General features: G+C 37.1%; 1 protein-coding gene across 1 annotated transcript in view; it reads left to right on the plus strand.

The window, feature by feature from the left end:
• The window catches only part of LOC149207607 (26S proteasome regulatory subunit 6A homolog), a 111454-nt gene that overhangs the window by 49884 nt on the left and 47103 nt on the right, over positions 1-14467 (plus strand). Inside the window, exon 6 of the mRNA XM_089395813.1 lies at positions 3179-3297. Within this exon, the coding sequence (XP_089251939.1) occupies positions 3179-3297 (119 nt within the window). The remainder of the gene's footprint in view (positions 1-3178; positions 3298-14467) is intronic.

The raw sequence follows: 14467 nt of genomic DNA on the forward strand, positions 1-14467 counted from the left end.
GTAGAGGTTTGACAGTTCCATTGGTGGGTGTGGAAGATGGGTGGAAACAAAGAGAGAAGGGATAGGTAGAGGTAGGGCATACAATGGAAAGGCTGCTATGATTTCCACTCTTTTCCTTTTACCCAAGTCAAATGGAAGGGTTTGAGAGTTGAAGGGTGGGTTGGGATATGGGAGAAAGGATGGAGGGAGAAGGAAATTGAAGGTTGGAACAAGATTGTTGAAGTAAGGGATGACTTAACACTTTGTTGTGAAAGAAACCTAGAAAAGCAAAGTCGAGTGAAGGAGAGGGAATGAAGTGTGGAGAAGGGCAAGAGCATGGATGGGAAATGAAGAAAACCTTTGCCCTCTGGCCCAAAGTGAAACGAACAGTAAAGTTTAAGTGTGGGGTGGGATAAACAAAGTGGATGTAGCGTAAGAAAGTTGGATAATATTAGGAATCAGGATAGAGGAAAATAAAGGGAGTAGGGAAAGACCTTACAAGAAAGATTTTGCCATATATGCTATTTGATGCATTTCAAGAGACACTGAGACTGATTCCCGACACTTCTTGAGTAAGCCTTCAAGTCTTGAAGGGTTAGAAAGCGTGATATGTGATATGGAAGGAAATTTTTTTAATAGATGACCTTGATGAAGTCATAGGAAATAGCAGATCTATAATGATCTCTCTACCAAACCCTGACAACTGCAGTTTTATATTTATACCTAAAATTCTTTGTAGTTTCCCTGAGGCAAAGAATAGATGAAATCACTTGAAATCAGATTATTTTATAGATGAGGGAGTAGGTGTATTTATACCACTTACCAGGGTTAAGGTGCTAGCCCCTGGAAGAAGACTAGGTTGGCCTTTATCGAAAATAGAATAAAATACAATAAAGTAAAATGGTGGGTCTAACAACCCACAGGTCAACCCATTATGTACCTCAACTACCCACATAGTGGGCTGGCACATGTCCACAAGTGAATATTAGTTGCATATTCTCAACAGAATCTATGGAGAGCAACATTAAACTAAATATAAAAGCCAACATTCATAGACCTCTTGTGTAATATCCCAAGGGAATTTTTAGCCCTTGGGGTTCTAATTTGGCTAGGGTTTCAATACATCAGTAAAGATTATACACAACAATGTACATTCATCTTTTCATCAAACAATGGGCATTCCTCTATGTAATGCATGAATATAAAAAAAACCTTCAACAGTAGTATAGTTCTTTAACAAGGTTATGGCTGACTGCCCAATGAATAATGGATCCATGCAACCAATTTTCCACCAGTAAAAAACCAACAGTCCAACTGTATTCAGTGTTCACATAAATACGATCAGATTTTATTGCTACAATACTAATGACAACCTATTGTCTTTACTGTGCTACATTCAACTTGTTGCAGTCAAATGGGGCTTGCGGCAAACCCTACCTTAACCACTTTTCCCTGTCATGAAGTCGTGCTTAACCTCTGGTTGCATGATTAGGAGAACTGTGACGGTGTTCTGCTTGACCAATCCGAACCTGTACAACCGACCAGGATTAGATGCCACAGCTTCAGAGAGGTTGATGCCTTGACAGCCTCAGGACTAAATTTGAGATGGTGCCGCTGCCCGAACACCCTCAGGAAAGAGGACCAGCCTCCAAAACCGTGCCCTAAACACTTCAGCCACCTGCGGTACAACTAATTGTTCTTTAGTTACCTCAGGATGACCCAGAAGGCTTTCAGTTGTGATGATTCGGTACCCGTCGCTGTGCCCCAATCTGTGATGTCAGATTTAGTGCTACTTAGAAGGGTTCTGTTGCAAGATTCATGCCCTAAGTAAGCTTCTGCTACCCTTGATACAAACAGCTGTGCTCAGATTCTTTAATGCCAGCTTCAGGGGAAATTCAGGGAATTCCTCAGGAGCATACTCCTGCTGTTTTGGAAATTGAAGTTGCTGGTCAGTAATAACCAGTAACCACAAAGATTTTCCTTTGATAACCAGGGAAGAAACCAAAATACTTCAATAGAATATGTTGTGCCAGAACAAGGAAAAATAGGTGTCTAGGTAAGGTGGGATCAGCTCCACTGAAACTAGACAGGGTTAGTTGGGGTGGGATCATCTCCACTGAAACTAATCAAGAAGCGACCTTTAAACCCTCAGAGCCTCAGACTCAAGAAAATCAGAGATATTTCAATCCAAATCGATGATGATAAAATGATTGCAACTCTCCTTTATTTATAGAGTTCCTCATGAGGGTTTTCTCCTCAATGAAATGAGGGGGGTTCATGTGTAAACCCCCAATTTGGGATATTTTCCCCTGCTACCCCAAAATTTACCCAATGTTGCCCCAAAACATTGGATAATTGGGTTTCCCCCTTTATCAAAACTATAGCCTACAGGGTTGGATAGGCTATTGCATCCTCCCATGGGCAATTAATCGATAGGGGACGTAATGTCTTGAGCTGTACCAAAGTGTGATGCAGAGGAAGATATTCACAACGCAGCCATCTGAATACTTTGGGATTAACCTTATTGTCCTTATTCATTCTATTTCCTAGAATTTGATCAGTGTTCCAACTTCCAATTTGCATGTTGCACATTGACAAAACAATTATCTGAATACTTTGGGATTAACCTTATTGGCTGTGTTTGTTCCATTTCTTAAAATTTGATATGTTCACATTTGCATGTTGCATAAATCCTCTTTTCTTTTTCTTTTCATGTCAGTATTGTCCTTGAGTTTGGACTAGATGTTCTGTACCATCTGCTTAATGTTAGTCTGAAGAGTCCATCTCAAAAGTTTTTGATTTTGTCAAAGAAACCCTAAGTCCTAGGTGTCTTATTGATGGTTGAGAAAGTAAGATAGTGTCTTTAGTGCAGTTTAGTGGAGGATAGCTAAAAAGTAAATAATCGCTATAATCAATAAAAGCTTTCAAATATTGCATAAGATGATTAAAGGCATATTTGCATCTTCTCCTGGAAAATTAGTGATGTAGGCAACTTGACAACACACTGCTGCAAACATTTTACTGTTGCAGAAAGTAAGTTTAGAAAGGGAACTTGTGTTATTATTATTAGTGGTGAAGGGTATGAAATAGTTTTTCCCTTATTTAAAAATAGCATAAAATAGATGCATACCAAATGTGATACTCTTTCAGTGGAGATTGTGATATAAAATATAATACTGCACCCTTTTGGGCAATTTAGATGTTCATTGGAGATGGTGCCAAACTTTTTTGCAATGCCTTTCAACTTTCAAAGGAGAAAGCTCCTTGTATTATCTTTATACACGAGGTTGATGTAATTGGAACGAAGTGTTTTGACAGGTATTTTATTCTTTTATTTGCTTCCTTCCCTTTATATTCTTGGTAAAGCAACATTGAAGTTTGTTATAGAGTGGGCATGGTCATTGGTAATGCATATCCTATAGAAAACTAATGACAAACCTAAATATGTATTTTGTCAAGTGTTTATGTCTGCTTTCTAACAGCTCTTTGACCCAAGTCATAATATTGAAAATAATTGTTGTTGTTCATGAAAATATTTCCAACATTTCTAGGATTATGGATTCTATTTGCTTAGTTGGATACAACTAATGACAAACCAAAATATGTGTTTTGTCAAGTGTTTATGTCTGCTTTCTAACAGTTCTGTGACCCAACTTATAATATTGAAAACAGTTGCTGTTGCTCATGAAATATTTCCAACATGTCGAGGATTATTGGACTCTATTTGTTTAGTTGGATAATTGGATTACTCCTGGTTTGCAATGATATGTTTCTGTTAGTAATTGCATTCAATGGTAGCATAAAGTTTACACAATTAAAAGGAGAGAGAGAACCATTTAAGGACATGCTTCAAATTTTTGAAATCAAATATTTTATCTATGGAGTGAGTTAATCTTCATACTCCCATAACTAGAAACTAATGAAATGTCTACTTAATTTAAAGTCATAATAAGCTGACTTTATTCCAAAATATACTTTCTGAGTTAACTGTGTAAAGTACTAGATATGACCTTTAACTATATTCTCAATGACCATATTATATACAACTGCTTGTTGCAAAATATAACCAACTTATCTTGAACAAGGTATAAGTAGGAAACTGATCAATGATAGAGTAATGTTCATAATTTTCCATTTTGATGTCTTTTCAATGCACCATATACCTCTTTTTAATGCTATCACAACACAAGATAAAGTTGGTTGCAAAATTTATATCCAACATGGTTGATGCCAATTTATCTACTATCTGTTCATTCATTGACTCGTTAACCAGATAGGAGTCAGCAATGGCTGAAAACTTCACCCCTCTTACTATTTAGTATGATGCAAAATCTGATTTTTCCTCCAATTCTATAGCCTGGTCGCACAATATATGATTGTTGAAGACTCAGTCCCTTTGAGCTTGTCATGCACTTTAAGAGTCCTACTTGTCCACCACACCTATGGTTGAACTTCACTACTATTTACATTCATTTTGTGTTTAGAAATAGGGTATGTCAACAAAGGTTGAACACCTTAAGACAAACACACACAAATCAAAGATTAAAACACCAAGATTTACAGGGTTCAAATAGGGAAATAGTGCAAAACACTTGGGCAATTAAGTAATTCACAAAAAAATCACATGACCATTTCTTGGAAGCAATCATCAACCACTAACCCTCCATGTATTTTAATAGAGGTCGTGGACCAATTGAGTGTTTAGCCATAGATCATGGGTCATCACTATCAACGAGACGTTTGAACCATCAAAACACTTATGGGTAAGACATAAATATTATCCTTGAGTTAAATGAAGTACAAAAAGTACACTTGAAACCTTAAACCACATTAGACCAAGTTTGACTTGACCTATTTTTAGTGTCAAAATATTCTAACATCTCCTTCATATGAACAACTCAGGATAGGATTGAAGGATTTACAAAAGTGACAAATGGAGGGAGGCATTAGGGTTTATACTACATGAATGGTAGCTTTCTAAACTTATAATGTAGACTGAAGCTTTAGGAACTTGGATTTTAGGAAGGGTTTTGTGAAAATGTTAACAAGTTGATGATCTATATGACAATAGAACACTTCAAGGACGCACTGTTGAAGAAGCTTCTAAAATGATTAGCATTTGTAGTTCAATGTGTTTGCTGTGTTGATGTTGAATTTTCTCTTTGGTGAGCTTAATGACACTCTCACAGTTGCACTAGAGCATGGTTGGATGTTGTTGCTTAAATTGAAACTTAAGAGGATTTGTGTACGACAAAGTTCATGATTTGTAGGGACCACAATTGTACCTCTCTTTTGTTGGGTTGTATGACCCCCGTGCGGTTGCCTCTGCACTTGTTGTGTATGCCCCCCTGAAGTTGCCTCTGCACCTGATGTGTACGACCCCTTAAAGTTCTGGGAGTTGGGTTAATCTTCTTTTGCTGCTAGTGTTTTCTCTTTCGTCCTTAGAACTTGCACACTGGGTGAAAATCCTTTATTTGTTTCTCTGTGTCTCAACTATGTTACTCTAACACTCTTTATGTGCTTGTTTATATGTTGGGCAACCAAATATACATAAGTGGCTCACCTTTGGCTTCACAGTAGCAAATGCTTCCTTTTGTGTTTTGTCCTCCAAATCTTATGATGACTCTTTGTTTTAGATGCACTTTATCGTATTGCATTCCTTTGCCTAAAGGAATGAAGGAAAATCTTGATTGTGGATTATGGTCTTAGTAGCCTCTATGACTAATCAATTCTTCCTCTTCGCAACCCCCTTCAGATGCAGGTTGTAAGATATTGTCACCTCCCTCTTAATTAGTACCTCCTTGCAGAACTCCTTGTTGTCATTGGAGGTATGCTAACCCCCATTGTCTGACTTGAGGACCTTGATCTTCTTCACTGTCTAGTTCTTTGTAGGAGCCTTGAACTCTTGAAATTAATTGAAGACCCCATCCTTGGTATTCATGAATAGATCCATGTCTTCCTAGAGAAGTTATCAATAAAAGACACATAATACATGCCTCCCTGTATTGATGTCATTGACTTCAGTCCACATACATCCAAATGTATTAGATCCAAAATCTCCTTGGATCTGAAATCTCTTCTTGTGAAAGTAGCATTGGCATATTTGCCAAGAGTGCATTTTTTGCACACTCGCTGTTGCACAATACTGAAATTTGGAAGATTAGTGACAATCTCCCTTATAGTTGACAATGCTTTGTAATGTAGATTTCACATCCTCTTGTGCCACAACTCATATAGTTTGTCATTAACTATGAACCAAGGCTTGAGCAGGCTCACCTTGTAATGTGTACAAATTTCCCTCTCTAAAACCAATTACCAGAGTTGTGTTAGCGCTAGATTCTTTTGGTACGATGAGTGCTTGCCCTTTTTGGAACATGACGATAAAGCCCCTATCTTCTGTGACAAGGATTGAAAGCATGGTTTTCATGAGCCTTGGCCATACAATTTGTCCTTCAATTTGAATGAGCTGTTTGACTTGAGTTGAAGCAAGATTGTTCCAATTCCTTTTATTGCATCTTGGCATCATTACCAGGCTCCGTATATACTCCTGAGTCTTGCTTCGTTAGATTGGTGAATAACTCTTGTGTTGATGTCATATGGTGAGACTCACCATCGTTCATGTACCATGCACTCTTGGAAATTGGCTGGTAGAAGTACAAGAGACCAATGAGTAACTCTTGTGCTGATGTCATATGGTGTGATGTGCCACTGTCCATGTACCATGCACTCCTGGAAATTGGCTAGTAGAAGTACAACAGACCAATGAGAAATCCTTCTCAAATTTTGCAGTAAATTTGCTCATTTGAGTTTCTGCTAAGGTTGCTACCTCCTCTTGTTGCAATTTCCCTCTGCCCTTCTTCCTCTATAGACACTGTTGTTATGCATAATGTCCACGCTTATGAGACACAAAACAATTGCTTTTACTTGATTTTTTTTCTTCTCCGATAATGAGGCTGGCCCTCACTTTTTCCCAATGTTCCACCAAGACTTTGGGACGGGGAGTCACAGGTGCAGGGAGACCCACAACAGGGATGTGTGGGAGTCCCCTCAAATTTTAGGGAAATTTAGGGGAGACGGGGGGACGTCGGGGTATATAATTTTTTTAATATATATATATATATATTTCAAATTCATATTCAATAATGAAAGCATAAATACAATGATACATACATAATTGAATTAAGTAATGAAATACATTGATCCATACTCATCATCCTTACTAATACATAAATGATTCATCCGTAGACTACGAGATTCAATAATGAAATACTCTGATACATATTCATCATTCATTATTCACCATTCTAGAATATACATTGATTTAAAAATTAAATTCATCATTCATCATTCTAGATTCTAAATTGATTTAAAATTAAATTCATCATTCATCATTCTAGAATCTAATTAGTACTAACCAAAATAGACTATAATAGATACTGAAATCTAAAGACTGGAATAGTATTTTGATATAACTAAACTCAAAAACAGTGGAGTGATGAGTCTAAAAGTCACTCTAAAGTACATAGAGGGCTTGGTGCTCTTGATTAAATACTAATTCCATACCCTTGTACATGACAAAATGCAATGGAAACTTTGCAATCCATCGAATCCTGAATTCCTGAAAAACTGTTAAGTCTGCTAGATTTTGAGTGAGATCTAAAATTCTACTTTCTGCATATGAAATCCAAAGAGGTCGGAACCACTATCAAACATCCTGAGTCATTTCATGGTAATATTAAAAATTTAAGTAAAAGGATGAAAATGAAAGATAAAGGAGAATGTCACTTTTACCTTAAGAATTTAACATTACCATGAATTGCATAGCATTAGTAGGACAATATGATCAAATACTAGGTTTCCCCTGTCATAAATCATTGTTTATAAGCAAATTTAAGGGGGACGCATAGCCCATTTTGAGGGGGGACGCCCAAGCATCCCCCTTTTGGGGAGTCGCGTCCCCCACACTGGGGAAACGTCCCCCATTGCGTCTCCCCAAAAGGGGTACGTGGGGAAACGTTTCCCCAGACATACCCTCGTCCCCGGTGCGTGGGGTGCGAGGGGTGTGTGCACCCGACCCTGGGGGATGCGTCCCTGTGGAACACTGCTTTTTCCCTTATTGGAACCCTTTCCTTTTCCCTTGTTTCACTGACAAGGGCCATGTTCTCATCACATTGTTCCTCTTGAGTATTTTCTTGGATACAATCATCACAAAGCCTCTAAAAAATGGTAAAGATTTGTCATGCATAGGTATCCTTGACAAATGGTTCTCAAGGTTTCGAGAATCAATTTAGTGTCATGTTTACAAATTTTGCATTGGTCACCTTGTTTCCAAATACTACAAGGTTATCATAGATCTCGGTGATCTTCATGAGGTAACTAATAACTGAGTCTGATTTGGACATCTTCATAGATTTGAGCTTATTCCTTAATACCATCTTCTTGTTTATGTTCTTGCTCTGGTAGAGACTTACAAGGGTATTGAACATCTCTTTAGCTGTCTTCTTCTAGGATAATTGTGGAATCAAATGATCCTTCACTGCATGATCTCCTTCTTCTCATGAGTTGCCAATTGATGTGGATCTGTCGATGAAGGAACTACTTTGTCAACAATCTCTCAAAGATCATTTTCCTTCAAAAGCAAAGTAACACTTGCTTTCTAGGGAAGGAAGTTTGAGGATCCATCCAATTTATCTTCAAACTTGAGACTAACTATTTCCATCTTTTAGATCTATATCTATTGCCGAAGAAATGTGCTTAGTTCTTCAAGTACAATATATTGAAGGAATGTGCTTTGTCCTTTGAGCAGCCAATTTTTTTTACCATAGGGGTTTCAAATTTGCTATAAAACTAAAATAGGCTTCCCCCTCTAGAGGCCAAGCTTTGGTACCATGTTAAAATCTCTTCAAACAACCTAGGCAAATTACTTCGATTTCGTTATTGAAAATTTAATTTAAATTGAATTCTTTAGCTCATATATTATAATACATTTGCTAGAAACTTAATTGGAAATTAAAAAATAGTCGAAGCAGAGGAAACTAATTTCCAAAATGCACACATAAATTTTTGCTCTTTAAATATTAGCTTTTGTATAAAAATTACTCCAAGCTTACAAGGGCTCTTGAATTGGGAAAATAACGCATTGGGAAAATATAAAAGCTATAGCAAAAACTTGATTGATTATTGATTTGGTGCACTGTGTGGCTTATATGGCCCTGCCAAATTCTAATGGAAAACCCTCCTACTACTTCTGTCACTTGGATGGGTTGGTACGACCTTGTACGACTGTGGCATCTCTTCCTGTTATACAAAGTGTAGAACACATATACGGTTTGCAAGGCTTGCATTGTGCTGTATGACCCCCAAGGTCCCTCTGTTGCTATAGCCTGTACAACCCTACCAAAACATGCAACTATTACCCAGATCTGTCCCCAAAATTTGCACAGTCGTCACTCTCTTTTGTAGGGTTTTACGACCTTATGAAGTTACCTTTGCACCCATTTTGTATGGCCATGTCAATTTTTGGGGGCTGGGTTAATCTTCTTTTGTTGTGGCCTCATGAAGTTGCCTCTGCATCTGCTGTGTACGACCATTTCAATTTTTGGGAGTTGGGTTAATCTTCTTTTGCTGCCATTGTTTTTTCTTTCCTTTGTTGGACTTGCACATTGAGTGATAAGTGCACTAGAGGGGTGGAAAAAACAGGTTGAGGAAAGGGGTAACTCATGCCACCACGATTGGTCCCTCCTTACATCAATACATTCAAGATGTTGGACCCCCATTAGCTGATCCCATGACTGTGGCACTTGTCTTGAAGTCTCTCCCATTCCATGACCATCATTATCACACACACCTATGGATTGATGGGCTAACCTGGGACATGTCTCTCCCCTTTGGGGCTGAAAACACTTAATATGGTTGTTGACCTAATCATCCCTAACATAAGTGAGGTAACTTGTTGACAAGTCTTGATCTAGTTAGACATTTGAAAGTGAGTTTTGTGTAGTAATTTTGTGCCTTTAGCATTAGATATGGTCCACTATGACGCTTTAATGGTTTTTGTCCCTAATGATGTTTATATCAATATATCTTGAGAAATTTGTTTCAGGTGGTGTCACAGTAGCAGAGATCCCTTGAGGGATGAGCTTGACCCTCTTCAACACCACTCTAGAGGATGTATTTTCATAGTTGGAGAGCAGAGATGACCTTGATACTTCAATGTGATCCCTCCAAGGATGAGCATAGGGATTTGAGATGATTCTCCATGGTACTACATCCCCTCATGTACTTGCAAATGTTGAAGCCTTGTGTCATAAATATTGGGAGTTGGGCTAGTTGATGGTGTGCCCAAATGGACCTAGGATGCCCCCAGGTTGTCCTTGACCATATTTGATTGACGTTGCTTGTTCCAGAGCCCAAATGAGAATGATTGCCATTGAGATGACTTGGGAAGGCTCGCACATCCTCCTTAGATCCGGTTCTTGCCTTACATGGTGCCACGTTACCTTGACAAGCCCAGAAGGGTGACGTAGACATCTTATAGATGATGTCATGGTTGAAGAGGCAGTTTTTGGAGATGTACCTGTTGTCGCTCAAATTGTATATGAGAGTGTGACAACAACTCAAAGCGGGGGTTGTTACTCTAATACCCTATGTTACCGGATCCGCCAGGCCAAAGGGCTAGATCCGCAGATCCCCGAATCGGAGACGGATTCGGATCTGGATACGAGGAGATACGCCCCCAACATTGGTCGATGTGTTAAGTTGTCATCTTCAGCGCAAAATTCTGAAGCAGATGTTAGTGCAAATCAGAATGAAAAAATATGCGGACGAGTTAATGGATAACCCGATAATATGTGTCAATAAATTAATTATTCAACTGGCGTCAGCGAAACTGGATAATTCAACGTCAACTAAAATGAAAAAAAATCAGAAAAGGGAATAATAAACCATTATCGGGTTAAGAAATGAATTATTAACCGGTATTAGTGAAACTAGAAAATTGAGCGTCAACCAAAATGAAAAAAATCAAAAGTGTGAATAATAAATTATTCTAGTTTGCCGCTAGTTACTTTTTCCTTATTATAAGCTTTAATGCATATATGGTAAGCCACCAAACATTTATTTAGATATTTTAATTAAATTTTAAATTTTTTTGAAGTGTAGAAAAGTAACTTTTATAAATTAAGTTTCATAACCATTTAATATAAATATAATAACTATGAATTAAAGTTTAAATATTTATAAATGATGTATTAATTTTAATATTATTAAATTAATAATTTTTAAAAAAAATATTATATAAATATATATATATATATATATTTAAAATTTAAATATTTTTATATAATTAAATTATATTTGTAAATGATACATTAATTTTGATATTATTCTTGTAATAATTATTTTGATAAGTACTAAAAATATATATTAAAAAAATGTGTTTCTATTTTTATTTTTTATATAAATTTAAATTTAATAATTATAAAATATTTTATATTTGTTTATATTTGCCGTTTCCTTGTCGTATCCGGATCCTGGCTTTTCAAAAAGTTGGCGTATCCGTATCCGAATCTGGATCCATATCCGTATCCGGATCCGAATCCTGGTAACTTAGCTAATCCCCTCTCACTCCGTTCTAGCTATCTCCTAGGCAAGCTAAGGGGGGTAGTCCCTAAAGGTGGAAGGTGAAGGATGAGGGGAAACTTGTTGGGAACCAACAAGTTCTATGAGATGCACATTGCTATCTTATGAACTTGATTATAATTAGTTTGCAAGTGTGATTAATGAGAAATGTAATTAGAGATCTTGATTAGATTATATTCTTAAGACACTTCAAGATTTAATAGTTAAGAAACCAGTGCCTTCAATAACAATGCTCAAGATATTAACTTGCAGAATAAATGGATTATCAAATCCCAAGATATCAAATGCTGCTTAGGGAAATTAGTTTAACAATTAGAAATATGAACAAGAGAACAAGATTACAACTACTTTCAAATCACCAATGATTTGCAATTATAAGCTCATAACACAATGTGATGGTTAGATTCAAATTTCACAACAAGGTGAATCACTTTATCACCAAGTAAGATGCAATTTAGGAATCAAGTCCGCAATTCTAGTTTTTACTAATGCAATAACTACTCAAATGAGATGTAAGATGAGTGAATTGGCTATGCTGCAAAATGAAGAGCATCCCGATGATGACAAGATATATCCAATGAACACTATTTGCAAAGCGAGTTAGGAAAGCTAGATGAAAATGTAGAATGAGTGTGCAAATGTGAATGAATGTTGGATTTGATAAAGGTGCCTCAATATATTAGGATGAAAGCAATGCTAGCAATAATGATGACCCATATATGCCTTATCAGGATTGTTTGCCACTTGCTAGATATATCAATCAGAACCAGAAGGACCTTTAAAGATTCCAAAGCACAATACCAGTAAATTTAGATGAGATTGCTAACGGTGATCTTAGATGATGAAAGCATTAAGGATCAAAAGCAATTCTCTAAGAGGAAAACAAAAGATAGGTAACAACTAACCAAAAGGCCATCCTTTCTAGCAGTCCACAAAATCAACTCAAGAAGGTGAAATAGAGATCAAAGTACTACTGTCAACAAGGTACTAAACTGCTGCAGCTTTTGTCAATGTATATCAGATGACCGCTACCAATGCTGTTATCAATAGATAAGAATTGCAATAACTTACAAAGCCGTTCAAGATTATCTTAATAGGACAAAATTAGCAATGACAATTAGTGCTGCTCAAAATGTGTTTATTAAGTTTTTCTCCCACTTATGTTATGAAACAATTAGGGACGAGAGAGATTTTCAATGCTTATCAAGCACAGTAGCAATGAGCACCAATGATGGCTAAAGATGTAACTAATAATGAGAATGCAAGAGATGCTATTGATGCAATGATGTAAGGATGCAAACAATGGTGGAGCTAGTTAGCAAATCAGTTAACCAATATTTTTTAATAAATGCACAAGACCTTCAAGAACATAGAAGCCAATCAGATCAGCCGACTACAAATTATGATCAGACTTCTGCAATTTTCATATCAGAACGCAAGAATGCTACAGTCATGCAGTAAATAAGAACTTTGATAGTTGCTTCCTTGTAATTATTATGCCAACTCTTAGCAAGTCAGGACTTCATTTTATTCATTTTTTAGAGTGATTAGGGTCTTAGGAAACCCTTATTGCATAGACAAATCAGAGTAGATCAGTAAACGTAATCAGTGAGAGATCCTTTTCAATAATGAGATAGAGACCCTGCAAACACGTGTTATATGAAAGATGCAAATCTTAATGAGAGCAGAGAGGGTTAGCATTTTAGGATAGAAAGAAAAAGGCTTCTCTCAACACCTGGAGGAGATCATAAAGAAGAAAAGCTATCCTGTCACCAATCCACAGTTCCTCAAGCATTCAAGCATAATATATACCAAACCTCAAAACAAACCTTCAGGGCTAAGATAGACCAGCCATGCAAGAGAGAGATGCTAGGGAGCTGCCAGAATTTTATGACAAATCACATGGTCAATTTTGATTGCTCCAGGCCTCCCATTTGCTAAATGTTTATGTAATAACCCTTCAAAAAATGTCGGACCAGAGAGGGTTTTGGCCTCTTTAAGGCCTACGGCTAGGCAGAATAAGACCTCCTAGGCCTGCAGCTACCCCCGCAAAAAATGGAATGTCAAGTGAATCCTGCAAAACCAGAAATGTTAGCCCTGGAATCAAATGGAATTAAGTGCAGTCAATGAAAACCCCTGTGGCTAATCTATAAGAGGCTGCTAAGGCCTGTAGCTAGGCCTAAAGGCACCTCTCAAGTGACCTGATCCAGAATAGAACATTGAACCCCTGTGATGATGTAAGGAACCTTCAATCTCTGCAGATGCCCTAAAACCTTTGGCCTTCAGGAGATTTATGATAATCCTGCAGTGGAAACTGATTAAATTGCTGCCAAAAACATATTTTTCTGTCAAAAAATGTTTTGCAAATAAATCTCATTGACAACCCCTGAAGAAACCCTTGTTAAATGATAAATCGGATCCTCTCAAGATGGTAACTTTTTAGGCTAAAAACCCTAGCCGTCTAGGGTTTGCACTGGTTAAATCCATCAGAAATCTTTAATCTTGATGTAATTTAGAAGTGTGAGCCTGAAAAACAAATTTATGAAGAAACCCTAGATGTTTTCTTTCAGAAAAATGTTAGACAGTCTTCGAAATTGCTCTGCAAAAATTGATAAAGGTTAGATGATATGGAAGACAAAACAAAGAATCAAGTTATGGCCCTTATAAAATATGCAAATTAAAATTATCGTGCCACAAATCCAATGAGAGAAAATCTTCAAATAAGCGGCTTCTCTAAAATCTTCTTGGTCCTGAAAACGTTGTGGGATCAGCCCTTCATATGAGGCTAGAATAACCCTGTGGTGACTGTGGCTGCAATGTTAGGCTCTGGATCCTAGCCGTATTTCCT

The sequence above is a fragment of the Pinus tabuliformis genome, chromosome 1_2 (genome assembly GCF_031772625.1).
Source record: "Pinus tabuliformis cultivar Carrire ecotype Pingquan chromosome 1_2, CPIR1, whole genome shotgun sequence".
Taxonomy (NCBI): domain Eukaryota; kingdom Viridiplantae; phylum Streptophyta; class Pinopsida; order Pinales; family Pinaceae; genus Pinus; species Pinus tabuliformis.